The sequence below is a fragment of the Phyllostomus discolor genome, chromosome 5 (genome assembly GCF_004126475.2).
Source record: "Phyllostomus discolor isolate MPI-MPIP mPhyDis1 chromosome 5, mPhyDis1.pri.v3, whole genome shotgun sequence".
NCBI lineage: Eukaryota > Metazoa > Chordata > Mammalia > Chiroptera > Phyllostomidae > Phyllostomus > Phyllostomus discolor.
Window position 1 is genome coordinate 12,556,267 of NC_040907.2, and position 25,664 is coordinate 12,581,930.

Consider the following 25,664-nt stretch of genomic DNA (forward strand, 5'->3'; position numbering starts at 1 on the left):
ACAAAATAACCAGTCTTCAACTCACTGGCACCTACTATTTTTTAACATGCTGGTTCCCATGTCACCTAATGCCTTAGGCCAGGATACACAAATTGCTTGTAATATTTATCTGAGGATTTGAGACAAAATCCTGGCTCAGCTTGAAAAGATTATAACCCTGGTGAACCAAGGAATAAAGGAAACAAGGGTGCACATGTCCTATCTATCTATCTATCTATCTATCTATCATTTTTTAAAAAGATTTTATTTACCTACTTTTAGAAAGAGGAAAAGGGAAGGAAAAAGAGAGGAAGAGAAACATCAGTGTGTGGTGTACCCCCTTCTGAGGACCTGGCCTGCAACCCAGGCACGTGCCCTGACTGGGAATCAGACTTGTGACTCTTTGGTTCACAGGCCTGTGCTCAATCCACTCAGCTACACCAGGCAGGCGAGGGTGCATACATTTTTAATATCTAATCTACGCCGGTCAGCAAATACTTGGTTCTAACAGCCATGACAGGGACAGTACCATGTGTTCCTCCTGGAAAACCTGAGGTAAAGTGCAAGAAAGCAGAAAAGGAAAATAAGAAGAAAGAGATTATAAGAAAAAAGAAAAGCAAGGAAAAGGAGAGGTGATCAGAAATGCCATAAAGGAATGAATAGGTTGATGGTGATACATTTTTCGCAATCCATTACGTTCCCACCTCCGTGTGGCCAACCTTCTCTTCACCAACACCAAAGTTCTAAACCAATGTTTTGATCACCCATTTGCTTCCTTAAGGCCTCTTGATGATTTCTGGGTGGGTTTTCCACTCTCCATTTTGAAGGCCTAAGTCCTCCATTCTTCCAGTCTTCATCTTCGTGACACTGTATGCCCAGAAGCTACTCTTCGACTGTTCCTGTTCTCTCCAATTTTTTTTTCTGTTTTTAATTCCAAAAACATAAGATTTTCACCTTCCAAAAATCTTTAAAGACAGGATAAAACCCTTATTTTGCCTACATGGTCTAGAAATGACATACCGACAGGTACCACTTCTCTCTTTAAATGTTCTCCTAAAACACCTAGCTATGAAAAAAAATTAAGGTTAAGAGAATTTATGGTACACTCCAAATGGAAATAAAAGCTTTCACCTTTTTAAGTTGTTCACTGCTATACTTTACCTGGCTTTCCTTCCTCCCCTTCAGCAAGCTTGCTTTTGGGAGGAGTTTCTCGGGTAGAATTTACAGTTCGACGAATCGGCATGGTGCTATCTTCTACCTTCTAAGAAAAGAGATGGCCATAGTCACACATGCATTAGAAAATTCTCTTTTCTCTTTCCCAAGGGGCCTAACTGGGTGTCAGAAGATGGTGAATTCTAAGTCTACTCCAGGATCTGACGCACATTAACAGGTTTTTTGAAGTGAAATATGATTTTTAAGAAGTACTTTTCAAAATACTTCTTTTAGCAATTTAAAATGGAAACAAATAATTATACTTGATTTAGAATAAATATAGAAGGTTGGAGGTTTTCTGAGAAATTTGAGGGGAAAAGGGAGATGAAAAGAACTCTGTATATTTTATTTTTTCAGATTCACAATCCAGACTCCCCACAGTACGGGAAGGAACATGTACCAAGAAGGACCCAGAAGAGCCTGAAGTCAGGGACTGATCCAAGAGTGAGCTTCAAGAATATGTCAGCCCCTACCTCACCTAACTTGTCCGCGTGGATCAGCTGAGCTCCTACTATAAGTGGGAGTGCCTTAGGATGGACGAGTTCACCTTGAGACATATCAGTCGCCATTTAAAATAATTTCTAGGCCCGAGTACAGGTTACACTCTGAAGCCTCTGCTGTTAACCACAAGGATTTTTCCTAATGGTTTCAGTGTGGTGAAAAGTCAACCTAAAGCACAGAAAAAATCTGGTGTGAAGATTAACAGAAACAAAACTAAACTAAAACATCTAAATTTTAACATACATGCAAAGGGAACAAAAAAGTATAATTACTTATAGTTAAGTGACATATGACTTGGTCAGTTATCATTCAGAAATACAAAATCTCTATCAACATACGGACTGTGTAAAGCAGCGACTAACGAATGCACAAGCCACAGCAGCTGTTGCGCCTTCCACAAGAATGAAGGCAACAAGCGCAAGAAAGCTCGTAAGGAACCAAGCGCCACCCCATCCCGCTACCATCAGGAATTAGGACAGAATGAGATTAAGGAACAATTTATTCAAATCTTACTCAAAGATCAATTAACTAAAAACAAAACAAAACAAACAAAAACCTACAGAAGAACATAACATACTAAAAGTCTACAGACTCAGAGAAGTAAATTTAGTACCAGGGGTGTCCAACCTGCAGCCTGCAGGCCGCGTGCAGCCCAGGATGGTTATGAATGTGGCCTGACACAAAATTGTAAGTTTACGGAAAACCTTTTTTTTTTTCTCATCAGTTTTCATTAGTGTTTGTGTATTTAATGTTGTGGCTCAAGAAACCTCTTCTTCTTCCAGTGCAGCCCAGAGACTCCAAAAGGTTGGACACCCCTGATTTAGAACATCACTGAGGAAAACAGAAGTATGCTTCTAAAACCTCACTCATCATATTTTTAATGTAAGCAAAACTTTAATGTAAGCACAGAACATAACTAAATATTCAAAAGTAAAACCCGTATCACTCAAACTTATCTGATCATTAACACCCTTTGTCCCCACCAAAATCTCATCTGGGACTCAATGACACTTTATAATCCCTCCACAATATAAGAAAAAGATCAGTTAGCGTTTAGATCTCTGTGCCAATGAACAATTAACAGAGCTGGTAGACTTTCAGTTCCAACCTTGTCTAGGAATTTAAGACCTTTCAACTCGTCAACTAACAGTCCCAAGCTAAAACAACTGGGACAAATCCAAAACATCCAAATATAGCCCCGACTGGTGTGGCTCAGTAGGTTGGGCACTGTACCACACACTGAAAGGTTGCCAGTTCAATTCCTGGTCAGTGCACAGGCCTGGGCTGGAGGCCAGGTCCCCAGTTGGGGGCATGTGAGAGGCAACCAATGGATGTTTCTCTCCACACCTGCTGTTTCTTTCCCCCTTTCTCCCTCCCTTTCCCTGCCTCTAAAAAATAAATAAAATGAATGAATGAATGAATGAATGAATAAATAATATTTAAACACAACAAACATCCAAACAGACAGAATGTTTCCACAGCTACAGGGAAAATCTTTTTATTGGAACACCAAGAGCAATACCAGATTTGTGAATTGTCAGTCAGCTGCCGGGAAAGGAGCTGAGAGAACTCAAGATAGTATAGTACACTAAAACTTATTATCAAGAATAAATTAGGAATATCTATGAATATCTAAAAATTATCAATTGTTACAAAACTACTTAAAATGCTCATACAGCAATTCACTTCAAACTCTATAAAATACAGGAATAAAAACAGTTGTTTTCTGATTTGTGAAAAGACAGCCAAGTTGGGTTTAAGGGCATTATTTAGGTTTGTGAAACTTCAAAGTCTATCTTGGAATCATTTCAATATATGGATCTGCTCATTCATTCATCTACTAGCACTTGGACAGTAATATGCTTTCTTTGATAATAATAAAAAGCTATGCAAATCTGCTGTTTTATTATGTGAACATTATACAGAAATAAAACATCACAATCAGGCTACTTTGGTAAAGTGATATTGCTAATGAATTCATCTTTCTTAACCCATGATATCACACTAGTTAAGCCAAAAATGCTACGGTGAAATCAACAAAACCTTCAGGAGTCTCTACTCATAGGGTATCTTTAAAAAAAAAATGTATTTTCCCAGTAAACAAAATACTGAAAAAAGTGTCAAAACCTTTCCAGTCAACTCTGTGCTCACTAATTACTAAAAATTAAAACAGGTTAACAAAGGGAGGGGGCACAGAAAGCTGCCCTTGATGCCAAAGTGATAAAACTGACTAAAATCTGGGCAATAACAGGTACACAGTCCATAAACGCATCAGACATCAGCCTCGGAACAAGAATGACGGCTTAAATTAGACCAGATAAGAAGTATGCCCAGGTTGGAATAACCTCAGAAATAAGCAGAGGGAAGAATAAGTTGGTTTGCCCACCTGCTACCTCCAAGATCCTGACATTCTTCTGCTTAAAACCTCCCAATTACTACCCCTTCCTTTATTTCACCAATCTTACCTCCTACTGCTTTACAGATCACTCTGCTCTCTTGAGCCCCCAAACACAGACCTCCTTCTGGCCCTTGGGCTGTCCTCTGCTCATCCCTGTCAGTGTTTGCACTTGCTGTTCTCTTCAACCAGAACACTCTTTTTGCATAGATACTTCAATCAGGTTTCTGCTCAATGCTACCCCCATCAGAACAAACCTCTTATTCTTCAGGTTTATCCCATTTAACACCACATAAAAGTTAGTACGTGTCTGTTTACTTGTTTAGTATGTCTCTCCCCCACTGTATTCCCAGCACCTAGAAGTGTCCAAACATAGTGGGTGCTGGATAAATACTGGGGAAAAAAGTTAAATGAACAACGACATCTGACAGCATTTAATACTATATTCAGCATGTGAAGAATACTTAAAAAAGTAATATTAAGACATGTTTGCCTCAGCTCTTTCTTTTGTAAAGGTCATGGAATTTAAAGGTTTGGTCCATAGTACTTTCTTTGTCATAAGTTGGTTAAGGACTTATTTAGTAAATTCATTGTTCTTTAGAGAGCTAGCGAAACTGCATGAATGGTTAATTCACTCTGCCCTAACAACACCATGTACCTATTAACTTTTGTTGCTACACAGGAGCCTGATCAGACTTTTAGGCTGACATACTTGTTCCTTTTGGGAGATCTTATCTAGCTGGTTCACTGCTGCATACTTGGTGCCTAAGAAATCAGGCATAGAATGTGTTCAAAAATATTTGTTAAATGAAAAAAATTGATGAAACTTACTAAAGTTTTCACTTGGGGTCCTCTATGTGTCAAAAACAATCTGAGTTTATCTGTGGTTTATGTGGCCCTCCTGTGGTGATCAATCTGATCTTTTAAAATTTAATGTTAGATTAGTAATAGAAAGATCTGCTTTTGTCAAGGGAAATGCAAATTGTTTTAATACACAGGTAATAAAGAAAAAATTGTGAAAGTAAAAAGTCCAGAATTTCAGAGTTTTAGATTACTCTCTCCACATTAGGAGAAAGCAATAGAGAAATAATTAGGAGCTTCCTATATTTCAGTTTATTGATACCTTTGAAACGCTCATGTTAGGGAAAGTACTATTACTTCACACTTAACCACAAAAAGTATGCGGTACATTATAATGTCACCAGCTATACAATGAATACATCAAGTTGCTGCTAGTCTCAAATCTTTCACGATATTCAGACTTATTGGGTAATGTCAGAGAAAGCATGCCTGTAATTTGACTGCTGGCAACTTTTTTTCCCACATTCGCATCTCCATCAATCAGTATGTATTTAGTTAGTATCTATCTAGGGAACAGATACTATGGACACTCATGGCCCTTCTTCACAAGACACGATAATCACAATAACTGGCTAAATAGAGTTTTCATCATTATATGAAGAGTTCCGCACACTCCCTCCACAAACTTCGCGCTTTCAGTCTTCTAAATAAGCCTAAAAACAAAGCCCCCCAAAAGCCCTTTAAAAATATTACTTCTACTTTTGAAACAAATACACTAAACTTTTGAATGGAGCGATGCAACTTAAAGAGCTCATAGTTAATTTGATGTCTGTGCCAAATTAAGCAAAATTAAAGTATCTTCCAAATCTAACTACACTCTGAGGTTAACACAGCTTGACCGTTAAGGTTCCAGGTGAATTTCTAATCGGATTCTCACTTTTCAATGCAACGGGAACTCAGGAAGCGCCATGAACACAGGGAACGCACGCGCGGCAGCGGCGGTCAAGTTCACCTGGGCAGTCCTGCGCGCTGGAGAGAACACTCCTTCAGAAAGGTTAAGGGGCTCGTCCTCGGTCACAGGCAGTGGTCAGTTCGGTACCAAAACTCGGTCCTGGGGCCCTCACTTCCCTACTCCCGCCTCCATCTCTTGACATATGCTCCTATTCAAAAGCTTGACTTTCTTCTAGTTGACTAGCTCTAGGAACGCCAGGCGGGAAAACGAGAGCTTAGGCCCGCGTCGCGGCAGCGGTAGCAGCGCCTTCTCTGCAGCGCCCACGGATCCGCAACCCTCGCCGAGACCAACGCGACAAAAATGAACAGCAGAGACAAAGACGCAGGGAGCGGCCGGTGCGGAGCGCGAGCAGAAGGCGGGGGGCAGAGCGGAGCCAAAATGAAGGCAGCGAAGCAATTGACGGGAGGGCTCAGCGGCGGCGGACGCCAAGGGGCTGCGGGGCGGCAGCAGCTCGGGGTTCACGCTCGGGGATGCGCGGGGCGGAGGGCGACGCCACCAACCGGCGGCGCCGGCCCGCGCGACGCCAGAAGCCGCGGACCGCTGGCACCAGCGCTCCACTAACTCACCACAGGGAGCTCCGTAATGGCGGCGGCAGAGGCGAAGAGCCCGGGAGGCGGGCCCGCCGCAGCCAGTCACTGCCACCGGCATCTCTCGAACCGGCTACGAAAACCGCTGAGGGAGTGGGAATAATGGGGAGGGCGGGCGCCGCGCGCGAGGCCCGCCGCAGACCTCAGAGCATGCGCAAACCCTCAGCCAATAGAGGCGCGGTGGGCGGACACTGGCGCAGGCGCGCTGGGAAGCGAGGCCCTGGACCAGGAAAGCGCTCTTCCCGCTCCCCCCACCCCCGTCCAAACAAAACAAGGGCGGGAGCGTGCGCGTGGGCCCCAGAGGAAGCGTCAACCAGAGGGGCAGGGGGCTTAGACGCAGAGGGGAGGGGAAGGAGGGGGCGGAGCGGCCGGGGAGGCAGACAAAAGGCGCCACCTCCGGGGACCCCGGCGCCCCGCCCCCTTTCCTCGAGAAGTGGCGTCGGTGCCGGAGTGAGCGGCCTCTGCCCACTCGCCTTCGGGGTCTAGCGAGCCCGTGCCCACTTCCCGCCCGCCAGTTCCGTCCTCTGTTACCTCTGCGCTTCCCCTTTCCTAGTGCCCGCGTCCGGTACGGCCTCTCCGCGCCACTCCCGCTGCTACTCGTTTCCTCCGCCGCTGCTGTCCTCCAGGCCCAGCCGCCGAGCTCTGCCGCCCCGCCCCCCTGTCCGCGGCCCCGTGCGCGCGCTCCCGCTCCGGCCCCGCCCCCCTCCGTGTGCCGGCGGCCGCGGCCCCAGCTCGCGGGAGTGGAGGGGACGCGGAGACGTGCCTTCCCGACTCGGTGCGCGGGGGCGCGAGGGGGCGCTCCGGCACCCAAGGCTGCGCGCACGCGGGCTGTGCGTCCACGCATATATCAGCCTGCACTGCGCTGGTGGCGCGGGGCAGCTCGGGCGGTACGATGTCATTTTCCTCAGAAGCGCACGCTTCACTCTTCACCCGTTCTCTCCTTTCTAGATGGTCTCAGGTCTTAACCGGGTTTCCGTAGTGGCGATCCGTCTGCCCTTAGAGTGGTGGGCATTTCCCGCTTCTCACTTTAGCCACAGCACAAGAACAAACTGCAGAACCCAACTTTGAAGACCGTGGGAGAATTGGAGAACCGGATAGCGGAGAATTCATGATTTCACATTCATTGTCATTAAATAGGCAGACAGTACAGGGCCGACTAGTAACTCAGGAAAGAACTGCGAGAGTTGCTTTTCTAAGTCTATGAAGCGATCATACTTGACTCCCTAATTAGCCTGCACAAGCAGAGGTCTCAAAAAGGAACGTGGGAGATTAGAAAAGCAGGAATTGACTTGGAATTGTTATATTACGTTGGTATCCGCGTACCTAAACGATATACACACGGATGAAAATGTAACTTTTCAAAGCCGGTTTGGTAAAATTCGATGTATTTAATGTAGCAGGTGGTTCCAGGAGGGGTAGGGGTAGAGGAGATGCTGGTGATGAATATGGGGAAATAATAAACACTAGAACTGCCCGAGGCTCGACAGCGGTGTTATCAAAAATCAAATGCACGTGCAAATCATTCTAACGCTTAGGAAATTATTTAAGCACTGGCGAGCCCACTCCTCAGTCTCTGCGGCTAGCACTTGCCCACCGCCAGCTTTCCCAGCCATAGCTGTCCACTCCATCAGCCCCAAACTTAGGATGTGTAAAAAATTTCACCACTTACCACCACCACCACCACCACAAATTCCTTATGAGATGAGTGTTGTCGTTAACATCCTGATACCATAGTCAATCTGTTCACTAGGGGTTTTTGGTCATTTTCGCCATTTCGTCATCCTGCTCACTTCCTTGTACTTTATCAACACTTCTATCCTTTGTCTCCCTTTTCAAAGACCCTTTTCATTTTTATGTATTCATCTGCTTAAAACATCCAACCGTTCTTTTTCCTTAAAATGGCTTAAACCTCATCTCATTCAACAAACTATCCAACTGCCCTGACCGGTGTGCCTTAGTTGGTTGGCTGGGGTCATCCAGCAAGGTGAAGGGTTGCCAGTTCATTCTGGTCGGGGCACATGCCCGTGTCACCAGTGTTTCTCACAACAACGTTTTTCTCCCTTTCTCCCTCCCTTCCCATGTCTCTAAAACTAAATATTTTTTTTAAAACTACCCAATTAGAATTTTCCTTCCTGCAGATTGCTTAAATTCACACAATTTATTTTGTTGTTTACAACATGTACACCCAAGAAAGGAAAACCCTGAAACAAAATTCTTGAGTGCATGTAATGTATGCACACACACGCGACCATGCATGAAGCCTACCACTGGATGAATTTTGAAGCTGTATGTTTTTTAGCTTTAAAGGGGTTTGAAATTTTTGTCGTGTGTTTTGGTTGAGGTATTTTACTTCTGCTAAATACAATGGGCCGTTTTTGTTTCCATAGTTAGCTGCATCTGAGTTAAGACTTCCATGAGGGTATAGTTTTAGTTGACCTCATTTGGTCTTCTTTGAGCTAAACTGGTAAAAATATTCAATTGTGTTTGGTAAATAATTACATGATAATTTTTGCACCCTTTACTTAAACCGTTAGGCTGTTTGACCTGCACTGCAGGACATGCACCTTGACGGGTTTAGGACCTGGTCAACTCTTAACCCGTGTACGGAGGAGGTTACTACCATCAGAGCACGGGAAAGATTCTTTTGCTCAGAGACCTCTCACACTGACGTCAAAGTCGCTTAAGCTCCACCATTCAGAGATCCATTCCTTTGGTTTAAGCTTCACTCTCTTCTACAGCGGTTTTAAAGTGCTAATACCAAGGAGAGCTAACATACAAGCCTCAAACTGATCACTGAGAATGCATTGTTTTAGTCTCAAGACATGAGGATCTAAAGCTTTCCATTCCACAGTAAAGAATCAGAAGAAAAATTCTGGGTGTCTGACTAGAGGAGCTTCTAGGAATGAGAAGAATACGTGGCTTCACAATTCTGCCCAGGATTACAGGAGCGACTTGGGAGTCCCACAATCATGAGGAAATACAGAGTTTGTGAGCTAGAAAAGCAAGTGTTAAAAGTCCCCATAAAGCAACTGTTATCACCTCTAGTTTTTAACAAACACACTTTTTCAGAAGCCAAGTTCCTGGTGAAACTTTACTATACAGTAAGCTTTGCAGACTTCACTGCCTTTTGTCAATACAATAGTTCCCCCCCCCTCTATTGCACAAATTTAAAGCTAAGTGATATTTAAGTCTGATAGGGCTAAAAGGTCTTGTTTTGTATAGAAAAGCAAAATAGGTGACTTTGGAATTTTAGGCTTAAGGGTAGAGGAAGTTGAAGCAATTTCAGATTCCAAGAGTGTTCCCAACCAAAGCAATGGCACTGCAGTCACAGGGCTGAGCATTTATCTGCTCATTTATCCACTCACATTCCGCCTCATATTAAAAAGAAGTTTGAAGAATAATTCTTGAGTGCCTGATGAAAAAGTTTCTGTTGCTAGCAAGGCTGATCTTTATTCTGCCCATAAATCCAGGCTGTGCGACTGTGATTTCATGCAGAAGGAACCCAAAGCCAGGCCAGGGCTCGGATCCCTTAAGAATGTATGGTGCTGGCAGGGCTGGAGGTCATTTGACTTTCCTGGTTTCCAGCCAGAAAGATGGGGAACAGCTCTCAATGCAGCTGCAGCTTGGAAAGGGATGGCAAGAAAATGAACGATTTACACCATCAGGGGAAAAATGGAGGCCGAGGAAAAGATTTAATGTTATTCTTCCACCATCACCCCATCCAAGTTCTTCATCTTACTTGTTACCTGAGGCCAAGACCCTGGTTTACAGATAAGCAACATCCCTGGATTCCCCTCTGCCAATGGTGCACTTTGCTCTACTCGCTGGTGGCAGTAAGAGTACTCCATTCAGCTTGGCAGTCACCGAAACTTTTTCCTAAATTCTGAAAAAAATCTTGACTCTGAAACGTGTCTGGTCCCAGTGGTTTTGGAGAAAGGATTGTGGACCAGTATTTAAAAGCCATGTAAGTTTTATAAAATAGCATTTACCTTCATATGTTCTATTCTAGTTTCTTAAAAAATGGTGGTTGCAACCCATTGATTTTGCCATTCACCGTTTGAGAACCGCTGCCCTTGATGTCGTCAGCTGTTTGGTGTTCTTCTGGAGCCGACATTTCTGGCTGGCTGAGGGGGTCTGAAAAATGTTAATGCCCAGGCTTCACTGTCATTTCAAGGACAGTGAAGAACAGCAGCTGTCCTTTAGTTCGAAACATCTGATGCACTGGATGGAGTTACAATTCAGCCCCTCAAGGGAACGAAAATGTTTGTGAATGTTATCACAGGCGTCTTTCAGTGGAGAACACGATCTAGAACCAAGGAAACTAAGGTACCTAGTCTTGCCATCTCCAGGGAAAACCCCACGATCAGCCGTCAAGCCTGTTTCCAATGTCAGGTTCTGGGTTGTATGTATTGAACCATCTTTTCCCCTTTCTAAACACCAAAGTCAAGACAACTGCATTTTACTTTATTTTTTCAACAGCTAATTTCTCGTCTCACTCCAGACCTAATTTATTGAATTAAAATCTCAGGGGCTGGGGTCCAGGAATCTGTGTTTTTAATTAAGCTGCACTAAAGGTTTTGCAAACTGAATTATGATCAACAGAACTAGGGAATTATTTTAACAACGCTCACAAGGATGGAGCAAACCTGAAGACTGCATTTTAGACAGATTAAAACTCTATTTGCCCGATTACTAAAAAGCAAAACATATTCAGTTTTGTTTTGACTATGTAATATGAAGAAAATTTGCCAATGCTACTGTTCTCTCTTCATTCCTGCTTTGTGGCTTTAAGGGCAAATCCTATTTTCAGGAAGATGCCTGCAGGGCAACCAGGCCTGTGATGGTGGCCAGAGATGAGTGAGGGTCAGACCGGTGACACCATGGGTGACCAACGGTCATGGTTTACCTAACGCAGGGACGTTGAGAGTTAGTGGGAGGCAGGACTTTCAATTTTTAAACCAGGAAAGTCCCAGCAGAATGAGTAGATCACCGTAAGACATTTTTTTCTTTGTGGTTATGGGTAAGTTTGAGAAAATTTCAAGTTTAAAGGGGAAGATTTCCACACACACCCCCGCCCCCAATAAAACCTAGTAATATAAAGGAACACAGGAGTCAAATCTATGACTGAAAACAAGACAGAATATTAAAAATAAGAATTATGAAACTGGATTTGTTTAAAATGAAAAAAAAAAATGAAGTTCCAAAAAGATGATGGGAAGAATCCTTTTCTTTACAAAATGAAACTGCATGGTGATGAGGAAATGGAATGTTTTCAAAAAGGGTAGACCAGAAAACATTGGCTGTATTTTTAAAAATTGTTTTTAAAGATTTTATTTATTCTTAGCAAGGGGAAGGAAGAGAGAAGAGAGAGAGAGAAACATCCATGTGTCAGAGAAACATTAACCGCATGCTCCCAACCAGGGACTGCCTGCCTGCAACCCAGGCATGTGCCCTGAGCGGGAATTGAACCAGTGACCTCCTGTTTCTCAGGCTGGTGCACAAGCACTGAACCACAGTAGCCAGGGCTAAAAGTTTTTATTGATTGATTGAATTTTATTTACTTTTTGAAAATTCTCACCTGTGGACATTATTTCATTGCTTTTAGAGAGAGATGAAGTGGGAACGAGACAAACATTGATGTGACTGAGAAACAGCGATTGGTTGCTTCTCATAGGTTCCCCGACCAGAGACAGAACCTGCACGCTAGGCACGTGCCCTGACCAGGGATCAAACCCACAGCCTCGGTAGGTGACCTGACTGGGCATCAAGGCCCCACCCTTTTGGTGGACAGGATGACGCTCCAACCAAGACACACTGGCCAGGGAGTCTTTGAGTATTCTTAAACTACTTGCAGCAAGGCTGTGAAAAGTTTCAGCCCACAGTTCGGAGAATAGCATGGTTCTTGAGAATTATGTGTGTCAAGACTCAAGACTGTTAGTTCATCTTTGGAAATTCATATTTTATCATCAATGATGCCCCTGCTCTTCCCAACAGATCAAGTATTTTGACCAAAAATGCCCTGTAACTTTCAAATTTTTGTGTCTCTGCTTTACATTCTATTTGGTTAAGACTATGATATTAAGGAAAAAAACTGAAATTTAGTTTAACTAACCAGCAAGCTTGTTTGGTATAGCTACCTCTTTATCCAAAATAGTCAGCACTTCCTACATTAGGGACAGGGCCAGAGCTGGATGGGATGCAATATGCATTTTAAAGCACCTGGTATTTTTAGAAGTTCATTATGGTTTTGTAGCAAAAACTAGTCAAAAATTTTTCTTTCTTCCCAGGAGGGGCAGTGTGTAACTTGCAAAGAACCCTCTCCATTAGTCCTTGTGGAAAAAAAATTTTTTTTCAATGCCTTACTGAATCCTAGGAAAAGAAGGAGCTAGAAGCCTCTACTCTTCAGGTCTATTATCAGTTTATGCAAGGGAAAGCAATAAAAAAGTCTGAACTATGTGCAGAATATTAAAGAAGTGTGAGTAAGCAAACCATAACTTCTTCCACTTCTGAAGATAGTGCAGTTTAATTGTATGTGGTGAACATGACTAAGGTTGTAGAACGTAGTAGAAAAAGAACGTTGGACACAGGGAGGCCAAGTCCCAGGTATTCCAGGCAGAACCCTGGGTGCTTTACCTGATCTCCTTTAATGAATTCTCATGACACCCGATGAGGTAGATGGTATGATCCCTATTTTATAGATGAGGCAACTGAGGTGTAAACAAACTCTTATTTTTCCAAGTCTAAGGCTCCAAAGTGTATCCATTATAGTGAGAGGGAATATTGTTTGGAAATCACTGCCTTCCAGAAAGCCAAGTGCAAGTCCCACGTCTCACACTTGCTGGGTGCATAACTTCTGTGGTTCACAGTAGCCTACCTGTTGGAAGGGAGCAGTACCACCTTATACATATCACGGGGCTGGTATGAAGGTTGAATTAGATGCCAACCTGCAACGCACAGCAAATTACAGCTTACAAAGTGTTCTAACATAATTATCTTGCTGATATTGTGATGTAGGAAGAGCTTATTGTTTTGCATTGCAGACGACAAAACAAAACCCAAAACGTTTTAAAAACAGTGCTTGTTTTTAGTTAGCTTTTGGTGAAGAGCTCTGTTAAGTGGTGGCAGAGACGTTAAGTAACCCTAGGCAGTGGTTCTCTAGCTTCAGTGTGCCTAAGGGTCACTTGAAGAGCTAGTTAAAATGTTTCTTGGGCTCCCTCAGATTCTGATTTAGTAGCTTGAGGTCCCTGAACTTGTATTTCTAATGAGATCACCAGTGATACTGATGCTACTGGCCTAAAGCTAATACTTTGACCCTCACCTTAGATATAAATGTAACTTCAAAAAAAATTCTGTTTTATTGATTATACTCTTACAGTTGTGCCAACTTTCCCTCACTTGTCCCCACTCCCTCGGGCATTCCCCCCACCATTGTTCATGTCCATGGGTCATGTGAGTAAGTTCTTCAGCCACTCCATTTCCTATACTGTATTTTATATTCCCAAGACTATTTTGAAACTATTTGTACTTCTTAATCCCCTCACCTGTTCACCCATTCCCCCATATGCAGCCCCCACCTGACCACCATCAAAATGCTCTGTATCCAAGATTCTGTCTGTTCTTCTTGACTTAGTTTGTTCTTTAGATTCAATTATTGATAGGTATGCATTTTTTTTCCCATTTTATTGTTCACTGTTTTGATCTTTTTTTTTTTTAAATAAGTCCCTTTAACATTTCATGTAATAATGGTTTGGTCACAACTCCTTTAGTTTTTTCTTGTTTGGGAAGCTCCTTATCTGCCCTTCAATTCTAAATGGTAGCTTTGCTGGGTAGAGCAGTCTTGGCTGTAGGCCCCTGCTTTTCATGACTCTGAATACTCCTTGCCAATCTCTTCAAGCTTGCAAAGTTTCTTTTGAGGAATCAGCTGACAGTCTTATGGGAACTCCTCTGTAGGTAACTAACTTCTTTTCTCTTGCTGCTTTTAAGATTCTCCCATTATCTTTTAAGCTTTGGCATTTTAGTTACACTTGATCTTAGCCAAAAGGCCGAGAAGCAATAGGGTTTTAATTACATGTCTCGGTGTGAGTCTCCTTGCATTCATCTTGTTTGTGACTGTACTTCCTGGATTTGCATGTCTACTTCCTTCACCAAAGTAGCGAAGTTTTCTTTCATTTTCAACTGGATTTCCAATTTTTTGCTCTTTCTTTTCTATAAATGTAACTTGTTTACTCCAAATAGGCTGATTATTCCAATACAGTAACTACATGGCTAAATTTGGGGACTGGAAATGACTAAAAGTATTGCCATCCTTTTGTCAAGCAAGAACTAAAAAAATAAAATAAATACGTTTCTAGTGAATTCTACCAAACTGAGAGTATAAGACAACTTTCATAAAGCTGTCACTCATTTACCCAGAAGAGGTCACTTATAGTGAGAGGGAATACTGTTTGGAAATCACTGCCTTCCAGAAAGCCAAGCACAAGTCTGGATTAAGCTGTCACAGGGCAGGTTTAGATTTCACTTTTGCTTGTGAGGATGGACTCGCACAATGCTCTGCCCCTCTTCCGCCTCTCTCCAAACACACCACGCATTCTCCGCCACAGGGCCTCTGCACGTGTACTGCGTTCCGTCTGACCTGTCCCCTCAACTGTTTATATTTCTCAGTTTACAACTCTCTTGCTCAGGGAAGCATTTCCTAACCCACCAGTTCACGGTGTCCTCACTATCTGCTCTCACAGCACTTTATTCTCAAAACACATGCCATATTTGTGTGCCCAACACTTTGCGATTGAAAACATCAGAAAAAAGAGGTTGTTTGGTGAACTGTTAGGTAAATCAGGTTATTGTCACCATTCCACACAGGTCTCAAGTGTGGCTTGTATTAGGATCACCTAGAGAACTTGAGGGGAAAAAAGTCTCCTCCCCAGTGATTGTGAAGTAACTGCTCTGGGGTGTGGTCCAAGGGTTTGTACTTTTAAAAAGTCTTAGGTGATTGTAACATGCGGCAATGCTAACCACTATTATCCTATGTTCTAGTGAGAAGTAAAGGTAGGACAGTTATTTGAGCTTGGCAAAGATAGTTTCTAAGGACTCCAGGCCATAAGACGTATTATTTACCACCAAGAGGTAAATCTGTCAGCTGTCAGAAAGGAAATCACTGGTGGTACAAATTCAACTGCTGGGTGGTGGTTTGCTTTGAAAAGTCTCCGAAAATCTTGATATTCTTAATTCTTTAAAAAGTTAATATCCTATTATTGCCAAGACTTACTTCTTTGTTAAGTCTGGTAAGCAACATTTAAAGTGATTATGGCCCTGGCCGGGTGGCTCAGTTGGTTTGGTCGTCCCATGCACCAAAAGGTTACCCATTCGATTCCTGGTCAGGGAACACTCTTAGGTTGCGGGTTCCCCAGTCAGGGCACAGGCGGAAGGCAACAAATCGATGTCTCTCTCTCACAACAATGTTTCTCTCTCTAAAATCAATTTTTAAAAATCCTTGGGTAAAGATTTTTTAAAAAAGTGATTCCGGATGTACTCCTATGGCTGGCACAAGTGAACCCTTCTTAGAGAGAACAGGGAGATACACATGAGTTGAGCATGGGAAAATGGTCGATACTCGGCAGCATCGGCGTCAGAGCACAAACCGCCCGACTCAGTCAGACCCCTTTCCACTGCAGCACACAGCTTCTTCCTGTGTGAATGCTGGGATGCCCACCCAGGTAGGGTTTTTGCCCCCAAGCGGTTCCTCTGACGGCCTGTTTACCTCAAAGTACTACTTTGGTGGCATCTCACAAGTTTTGATATGCAGTATCCCCACTGCTAGTTAACTTCTGGTTATTTAACAATTTCCATTATTATTATTTAACCCACTGAGTAACCCAGGTAACATTTCGATACTGCACTGTGTGGTACACTTTTTAGCCGCAGGAAGGTTAAAATTAATCATTGTAATAAGAGAGAGGGAACAGTTCTGATCTTTTTTTGTTAATAGCATGAGCAAAAGCATGATTGGAGCATCTATAGGTTTGAGTGTTTTAGGTACCAAAGTCGTCTTCTAGTAAATGAAGCATATTTTCTAAGAGTCATAATGTTCCTGTGAAAGTGGCTTACTTACCTGGCAGTTAAAAACAAGAGTAAAAGCCCTGGCTGGTGTAGTTCAGTGGACTGAGTGCAGGCCTACAAACCAAAGGGTTGCTGGTTTGATTCCCAGTGATGGCACATGCCTGGGTTACGGGCCAGGTCCCCATGGGGGGGGGGGTGGTGCATGAGAGGCAACTACACATTGACGTTTCTCTCCCTCTCTTTCTCTTTTCCTTCCCCTTTCTATGAATAAATAAAATCTTTAAAAAAATAGAGTTAAAAATGCTGGCATAAATAGAAGCAGAGACACCCAATAGTAATTAGTTCACTCGGTGCTCAGATTTTGGTTTCTAAATGCCATTCCTAAAAAAACAAAAAACAAAATCCCCAAACAAAAACCTCAAAATAAAAACAAAAACAAAAACCAGGTCTCCTCGAAGAAAGAGGCTAATTCTAGGGCTAGGGCAGGAAAAGGACAAGACAAGCCTGTGGCATCCTGCAGATCACACGAAGTGGCATACAAGGGACAGGATGAGGGAGAGCCAGAGGGACACTGGAGCTGACTTGAAAGAGCCCCTCAGGTCAGAGCTGGCACCACCTGAACAAAATTACATGATACTGGATTATAATTCTCAAGTATAAATAAAATAAATATGCAAGTCTGTAATGATATAAACTCTATAATTTTATATATAAAGTTATGCATTTATATATAAAATTATATATCTCACACATACACACACATATGTGACTGAGTAAGAAACAACTAGAAGAGACAAATCTTACTTGCAGGAGAATGCCAAATAATTTAAGTACAGTACCCGTGGTTTCGGTTACCCACAGTCAACTGTGGTCCAAAAATACTGAATGGAAAATTCCAAAAACAAACAATTAACAATCTACATTGCACGCTGTTCTGAGCAGCATGGTCAGTCTCTCATTGTCCCACTCCATCCGCCAGGACCTGAATCAGCCCTTTGTCCAGCACCTCCGTGCTGCACACGCTGCCTGCCCACTAGGCACTCACTAGCCATCTCTGTTAACAGATCAACCGTTGCAGTATTGAGCTGCTTGTGTTCGAGTCACCCTCACTGTTCTTAATAACGACCCCAAGGCTCCACAGTGGTGATGCTGGCAATTCAGATGTGCCAAAGAGGAGCCTTCATAAAGTGCTTACTTTAAGTAAAAAGATGAAGGTTCTCGACTTAGTAAGGAAAGAATATAAATCCTATGTTGAAGTTGCTAAGACCTACAGTAAGAAGAAATCTGCGAAATTGTGAAGACAAAAAGAAATTCACGATAGTTTTGCTACTGCACCTCAAACCATAAAACTTACGGTCACTGTGCATGGTAAGTGCTTAGTGAAGGTGGAAAAGGCAGTACATTTGTGGGTAGAAGACATGAACAGAAAATTCTGTTCTGATTGACAGCAAGCAACCAACGTTATGTTATGCCAAGAAGCATCGAGCCTACAGGGGCTTTGGGAGGGGACCCTCTGAAACAAGTGACCACATTCACACAACTTACTACAGCGTATTGTTACAACTGTTCTATTTTATTTTTAGTTGCTGATGTTCATCTCTTACTGTGCATAATTTAGCAATTAAACTTTATAATAGGTATGTATGTACAGGAAAAAATAGTATACACTCTACATAGAGCTTTCAGTACTGCCCTCGGTTTCAGGCACCCACTGGGGATCTCGGAAGAGGTCTCCCACAGATAACAGGGGACCACCGTACATCTTCCCCGCTCCGGGAAGAAAGTGGAGTTTAATTCTCTCCCACTCCTACCTTCTTCCCCCAATGCAGGGTAAGACTTAGTAACTCGCTCCCAGATTAGAGTCAAGAAAGAAGGGAAAGACAAGTAACTTTCTTAACCATATAGGCGAGGTTACACATCACCAATGATGGTACGTGGGTACTGATATGGTAAGATGGGAAAGGCACTTCACTTGTATGGCATTTCTACCCCAAACCCGTAACACTAGTCTAATCAGGAGGAAACACCAGACAAACCCAAACTGCGAGACACCATACAAAATACCTAACCAGTACTCCTCAAAGCTGTCAAGGTCATGAACAAACAAGAAAAGATTTAAAAACTGCCCGAGGCTAGAGGACACTAAGGATACATGATGACTGAATGCAATGTGGTATCCTGGAGAGCATCCTGGACTAGATAGATGCCATCTGTGAACCCCAAGTAAAGCCTGGAGACAACAGCAAGGTACCAGTGCTGGTTTCTTAGTTTTGAAAACATCCTATGATAATGTAAGATGTTAGTAACAGGAGGAACTGAGAGGAATATATGGAACTCTGTACTTTTCTCTGAACCTTTTAAGTCTAAAATTATTTGAAAATAAAACATTTATTTGGCACATGATTCTCTGTAGCTTCTTTGATGGGTACATCATTTCATGATTTGGTAATGTCTCTTTTTTTTTTTGGTAGTCCTAACACTAACAGATTATCATTTATTACAGTTTTTCCCTCTGGGGGGGCTCCATGTGGTTTTGAACCTAATGAGTACATAGGGCATCTCTCACTGAAACTACTGGAGCACGCGGAGACCTACAGCTGAAGCTGATTGAACAGGAAACGTGATCTCTGTAAGACCACCAACCCAGGACTAACCAGTGGCAGATGTCTGTCTCAAGGCATTTTTATTCTTTAAAAAAATTTTTTTATTGGAGTTCTGGCTGGTGTGGCTCAGTGGGTTGAGTGCAGGTCTGTGAACCAAAAGGTTGCTGGTTCGATTCCCAGTCTGGGCTGGGGGCGCTGCATGAGAGGCAACCACACATTGATGTTGCTCTTCCTCTTTCTCCTTCCCTCCCCACTCTCTAAAACTAAATAAATAAAATCTTAAAAAAAGTTTTTTACTGGGCATTTTTTATTCTTTTCTGAGCAACTTTACTCTCACAACAAGTAGGCAGCCTCTCAAGCTGCCTGATAAATAGTCACTAGCTCTAAATGTGCCTCAATGTAAAGGACAAGTAAAACCTCAGGCTCTGGGTCAAACTGGGGTACACTGTAACTCACGCAGGAATTTGAATCCCAAGGAAAACTACTCAAGTAGCAAGCAATCAATGAGAGGTCGAAATGACCAGACCCTCGTTACCAGTGCTGGGGTATCAGCCAGCCCAGGTCATATACATCCAGTCCACAGGGTGACTCCCCCAAGAAAAATACTCAGGAACTTGTTCAGAATCAGCTGATCGTTATAAACATATTACCACTGTATTAAAAGTTATATTTAAAGAACAAAAATTAAATCAACGATAGAGAAAACCAGGGCCTACCCCAGCTGTCAGGTCCCTGATGCTGAGAACATGTGAGGCTCGCTTATTTGCGAAGCGTTGGATTGGAAGTCAAAACAAAAAGCAATTCAATGTATGATTTCATTTATGTGAAATGTCCAGGACACACAAACCCATGGAAACAAGAAGCGGATTAGTGGTTCCCAGGGGCCGGGGAGAAGTAGAGAATGAGGAGAGACTCCTACAGGGTATCGGGTTTCTTTTCGGGATGATAAAAATGTTCTGAAATTAGGTAGTGGTGACAGTTGCATGGCTGTGAATACACTTAGAATCACTCCACTGGACACTCTAAAAGGATGAGCTTTATAGTACACGAACTATATCTCAGTGAGAAAAAAGCAACGCAAACCAACAGAAAGCAATGGAGAATGTTCCTCGGCTCACCGGGACTCCAGGAGCGCGCAAGTGCCAACGGCACGGTCAAATCCAGAAAGTGGATCCCCTACGCATTTTTTAAAAAGAACACCACTTGAATAACAAAAACACAGAATTAGATCCAAAAACTGAGGACTATTTTTTTTCCTAGCTTAAAATCCTTTTGACTTGAATGGAGCCATTTGAAACAAAAATGTATGTCAAAACCCCCAGAATTAAAACTTGTTTGGAGAGTGATTCTAGAACAGATAAAACTGTCTTTGGATTTAATTGTGGCAAATAATCTAGAATGCATCTTGAAATATAAAAATAAGATAAAAAAACAAATAAAAGATCTGCCGGAGTAGCGAGGGCAGGCACTCCTTAGCGGGGTAAGATGCTGACGCGGTCGGTGCGTGAACCTCTAGTGTGCTTTCTGCATGAAGAGCTCCCTGAAAGCAGAGGCTGTCCACTGTTCTGGTCCCTGCACTTAGCACAGAGCAGGCGCTCATAAGTATTTGATGAATAGACCAAGTTCATGATGCAGCTGTGAACTGGCTTGTTGGTCAATGCAAGAATCGCAAATGAGTTTATTTTAAAAATTGGCATTACTTCTTTTGCTAGAAAAGGAAAAACTCTCACTTAAATCACTAAACAGCTGTGAGTCAACTAGTCTGAATACAGACGTAAAGCAAAGCATCTTAGCTAATGAACCTGTCTCCTGAGTGCGCATGGGTGAAAGCTTCTACGGCGGCCTGAGGGAGGGCAATCGCATCAAGGCTGGCTGTGCCACCTGTTACTTTAAAACCCGAACACCCTGTTTCCTAGTGAGAAAACTGTAAAGGGGTAAGAATTGTGACAAGGTTTTGCAGTTCGGCTGATATGAATAGTAGGGAATAATTACACCAGTCTGCTTGTATTTTACCCTTAAGTAACCCTTCTAACACTCAGTGTATAAAGCAAAAAGATACCCAGAAGTAACTTTCTAGTCTTATCACACTTCATGTTATAGCTGAGATTTTAACCATTATTTCTGTTATTGTGCTGTAGGTATTTATATCTGAAGTTTTTTCAATCCTTGGATCTTTTTTCCAAAAATATTATTTTCTTTCCTCCATTCCTTGCACTTCTAAAATACTAATGAATAGGCAATTACTACTACTTGAAACTCCTTCCTGGCCAGATCCCTGCAAACAACAGCCACAGATTTCCAAGAGGTAGTCACCACCCTGCTTTTCCCAAACTTCCCATCCTTCATTTCCTGTGAGTGCTACCAACACTTAAAAACCGCTATCATTTAGGAGATTCCTGGATTAGAACCCTCTGCACTTTGATTCCAGCAGCTGTTAAAACTCAGTATACTAGAGAATGAGGTTGCCTCTTCCAAATGAGGAATCCCAGGGAGGGCCTGCAGCCAGACCCCCACCAGCTTTTTAGGCCCCATCTGTTATGACAGATGCTGTCACACGCCCGTCACAAGACTTTCAGGGCTTGGTTCTTTTCGAACAGCTTTCTGTGCCCATACAACGGGCTCGGTGGCTCGCGTGGTGGGAATCCTGCGTTGTGTTCAACTACACTCTGAAGAAAACTTGTTCCTGCTTCGGAAAATTTTGTTCCTGTGCTTCACGAATCCTGCCAAGTTTCTTAATGTGAATATTTCTTCAGAGATGGAAGCCAGAAGAACTCTTTGGTTATCCAGACACAAAATACGAAGACTGTTTATTTGGGAGCAGCCTGTCTTTCTTCAAAAGTACATTTTGTAGAGCCATGGCCTACAAACAACTGAAATAAAAAACCATCTGCAGGGACTACGGCTTCATAAAAAAAGAAAACGAAACAAAAAATACAGCATTCCAGTATCTGTAGGAGAAGGAAAGGCCAAAAACCACGGTTGGTTTTATACTCACCAGAACAGCTTGAGTGAAGATGAAGTTGGGTAACAATGTGATTTTCACACACAGTATTTTAGTTTGGTTTTAAACCCCATGCCCGCTTTTTAAAAAAGTATAATTGAGCTCTGGTTTCTTTCATTCTTTAGAAGACATCTTTGGAGAAATTTGATGATTTAAAAATCAGTCACCAAGTGAATTAGCATCCCTAGTCCTAATACACACAGTGGGACCCTTAGTTATTTAAAAACTGCCGGTAGGTTGCTCCCACCCTGAATGCTTTTCTAGTTAGTGTTGGAAAGAAGCTTCCTGGACTTCCAGAGGGGCGCTCCCCTCCGAGCACAGGCGCTCTCCTTACCCAAAAGCAGCCTGCATTTCCCCATTGCGGACGCACGCGCTCTCCCTCTCTCTCTCTCTCCCTCTCCCCTCACCTTCGCGCCCTCTACAACCTCCCGGGAGATGCGGGTTAGCCAACACAGCCCTCCCAGAGATGGGCACACATGCAGCAGCTATCGAAAGGAGAAGTCACTTTGCTTTCTTTTAAACTTGCAATGTTTGTCTTTATTTTGTTCTTTATATTTTGAAAGTGAAAAGAAATAGTATTGAGTCAATTTCTTTTTGTTTTTTTTTAAATATTTGTTCTATGTATTTACAAGCCTTATAGTTGCTCTAAAGATTTCAAAAGTATTAAGAGTACTTTTCCAAGGGTAGCACTTTTTTTTTTTTTAAACAATTCTTGGAGTTCTCTGGTCCACAGCATTTCCTTCTGTTCCAAGGTTATGTATGTTTGATTACTACTGAGATTTTTTTTTTTTAATTTTTCTGAAGCAAGCTGAGAGGCAGGCAGAAAGATTTGATGCCAAAAAAAAAAACATCTTTCTTACCTTGTTCACCCCAAACCTTCTTAAATCTGGACTAACTACTATGCTTTAAAACAAACTTGAGGTGCATCTGAAGGGGAGGGAAATTTATTTCTCTGCTTTTCTATTATACAAGTTGTTTACAGAAACTGCAAATTAAAAAATTACACTGGCATTTGCAGTCCTTAAAATAAATTAAAAGTTCTCAACTTTTTTGCTAAACAGATGTGTTTTTTTAAAGTATGAGTCCTCGTTTAAAAAGAAAAGATTATAACAGAAAATATTTTCTATAAATAATACATGTATTTTGGTTTTAGTGCTCCCGCCCTCAGGTTGAAGTGTACTTATTTCCAGTACCTTTTTCCTCCATGATCACCTTTGTTCTCTTTCCCCTCTCCCACTCGTGCACACGTGGGGGTTTCTGCGAGAATTGGCCTTGCTGCACTGTGATTGGCGAAGACGTGAAACTTTTTAAAAAAATACTTAAATTGTTTCTTTTGTTTCTTTTTGTGTATTTGAAATTTTAGTTATCCTCAGATTCCTCTTCTGCTTCCCGAAGCCACGTAAAGAAGGCTGTGACAGATTTCAGGGCCACACCCTTCCCGTTCTGCTCGGCGGGGTCCTTGCTGCTTTCCCATTTGTAGAAGGCATCCTCGGAGATTACCTCTTCGTCGTACAGACAGTCAAAAAACATCCGTAGCAAATCTGCAAGGAAGTGAAAATGAACGATCAGTTTTGGGGACGCTGCAGTTGTGAGGGAAGACTGTCCTTCCAAGCAATGAATGAACACACAATGAATTCCCCTCGAGAAGAGCATCCATGACAATGCATTCTTCTCCCTCTTGGTAGTGTAAGCAGCAAAACGACTTGTCTAAAGAACAGGAAAGAAGGCTTAAGCAGTATAAAGGATTTCTTATTTGTTATTTTGTTCAATTTGAACTACTTTCTGATATTGCTGGGCTGTTTAATATTATGTAGCTGTCTACCTAAACACTTCAAAAACTAAATACAAAATAATTATTTTATCCATTTCTTTATTTGAATTCTACAATAAAAACATTATTTTTTTACAAATTTTGGGAGGTAACATCAGGATATACTTCCTCCCTTCTAATATTATTTTCAAAACAAAAACAGTAATAATTTATAGAAAACACGGGTAAAAACAATCTCACCTGGATTTTATCCAGTGAGATGACAATTTGTTGTTTTCAATGCTCAGGTAATCTGGGTGGTTTTAATTCTCTGTTTGGTTCTCACAATGGAAACTTAGTTTATATTATTGTGCAAAAAATGGAGAAAGTTATTAAGGACATAAAAACCCGACATAGGGCTTTACCTATTCTTTGAAAAAATTATTTTCATTATGGGCTCTTAAAACTCATGTAAAGTGAGCTCGCTGATCATTCATATTAATGGAGGGAGGCAGTAGAATAAATAATTGCTAATAAACATTAGGTTTATAATGAGTCTTACTAAAAATTTTTTAGATTTACCTTTGTAATTTTATTAGTCAAGCCAATAATGAAGTCACTTGGTTCTCTAAACCCGAGTTGGTCAATGGGGAAATGGAAGCAAGTGGCAATCATTATGTTGGTACTAAGTCTAGAATTAAACATCTCTCCAGGGATTACTGAGGCTGATAAATTATGGGAGATACTTTGACTGGCTGAACACACAGCATCAATTTTATCCAACTACTTAACCATCTCTTGAGAAGTTAGTGTCCTCATTCTATAAGAATAAAAAAGGAAGCCACAATGTTAAACAACCTTTCAAACGTCTGGACAGAGAGAAAACAAAGTCAAATTAACTCTCCTATTCAGACTTGGATGTCTCTTCAGTTAAACCTTGAGGATTACCTGTTTCAATCTTTCCCTTTATCTCCTAGAGCAGCGTTTTTCAACCCTTTTCATCTCACGGCACACATAAAAAAATTACTAAAATTCTGTGGCACACCAAAAATGTAATTTTTGTTGATCTGACCAAAAAAAAAAAAGGTATACTTTTAATTCATTCACATCAGGCAGCTATTCTGTGTTGGCTACTGTCATTTTTTTAAACTTGACACCCGAAGGGAAAGGGGTCAGCGCCCCCAGCAAACAGCCAGGCAGAGCCGTGTCAGCAGTCCGGGGCGCACAGGCGGAAGACGCTGTCCTACAGGGACTCGCGGCGCGGCGCCGGCCGAGAGGGACGACTTGCGAGAGCCGCAGCCCGAAGCGGGGCCGAAGGCCTGCCTCAGTGCTGTCTCTGCAACAGCCACGTAAGTTCCACTTTCACAAGCTTCAACTGAATTTTCAAAATGCAACACAATTCAGTTAATTTACCAATACCACCAAGGCTTAGGAGTCAGGTTCCTTATTTGTCTGATTAGCCAGCCTTAGCCATAGCCCTTAACTGAAAACTAGTCTAAAATGCCTTACTGTCTGCGTTGGGAGCCTGGGGATTCTGAAGAGTATCATTCTCCTTCATAATTAAGACCCATTATCAAAAAAAGTGAAAAATTATATAACACACGGGCTAATACTGAGATGCCCTAGACCTGCATTGTCCAATAGGGTTCCTACTAACTGTGGTGGCTGTTTACATTTAAATAAAATTTAAAATTTTGTTCCTTAGTTACAACAGCCACCAGACATATGTGACACACAGCTGCTACACTGCACAGTACAGATGTATTT

General features: G+C 42.2%; 2 protein-coding genes and 1 long non-coding RNA gene across 32 annotated transcripts in view; 1 reads left to right on the forward strand and 2 right to left on the reverse strand.

The window, feature by feature from the left end:
• The window catches only part of HP1BP3 (heterochromatin protein 1 binding protein 3), a 39,922-nt gene extending 32,764 nt beyond the window's left edge, over positions 1-7,158 (reverse strand). Inside the window, exons 1-3 of one of the 7 annotated variants that reach the window (XM_036025464.1) lie at positions 7,019-7,155; positions 1,665-1,860; positions 1,141-1,240 (exon numbers count right to left, since the gene is read on the reverse strand). In XM_036025464.1, coding sequence (XP_035881357.1) covers positions 1,141-1,240; positions 1,665-1,760 — 196 coding nt within the window. In that variant the 5' untranslated portion in view covers positions 1,761-1,860; positions 7,019-7,155. Of the gene's footprint in view, positions 1-1,140; positions 1,241-1,664; positions 1,861-5,900; positions 6,391-6,466; positions 6,573-7,018 lie in introns of those variants that run through there. The other 6 variants (XM_028511159.2, XM_028511160.2, XM_036025467.1 and 3 more) reach the window with 6 other exon arrangements.
• Positions 114-24,995, forward strand: LOC118500527. The gene is made up of 3 exons (XR_004903089.1): positions 114-195; positions 18,181-18,188; positions 24,984-24,995. It is a non-coding gene; the product is annotated as an uncharacterized LOC118500527 (long non-coding RNA).
• The window catches only part of EIF4G3 (eukaryotic translation initiation factor 4 gamma 3), a 294,941-nt gene continuing 292,033 nt past the window's right edge, over positions 22,757-25,664 (reverse strand). For all 24 annotated transcript variants that reach the window (XM_036025438.1, XM_036025450.1, XM_036025440.1 and 21 more), the window contains one exon: positions 22,757-23,688. In XM_036025438.1, coding sequence (XP_035881331.1) covers positions 23,507-23,688 — 182 coding nt within the window. In that variant the 3' untranslated portion in view covers positions 22,757-23,506. The remainder of the gene's footprint in view (positions 23,689-25,664) is intronic.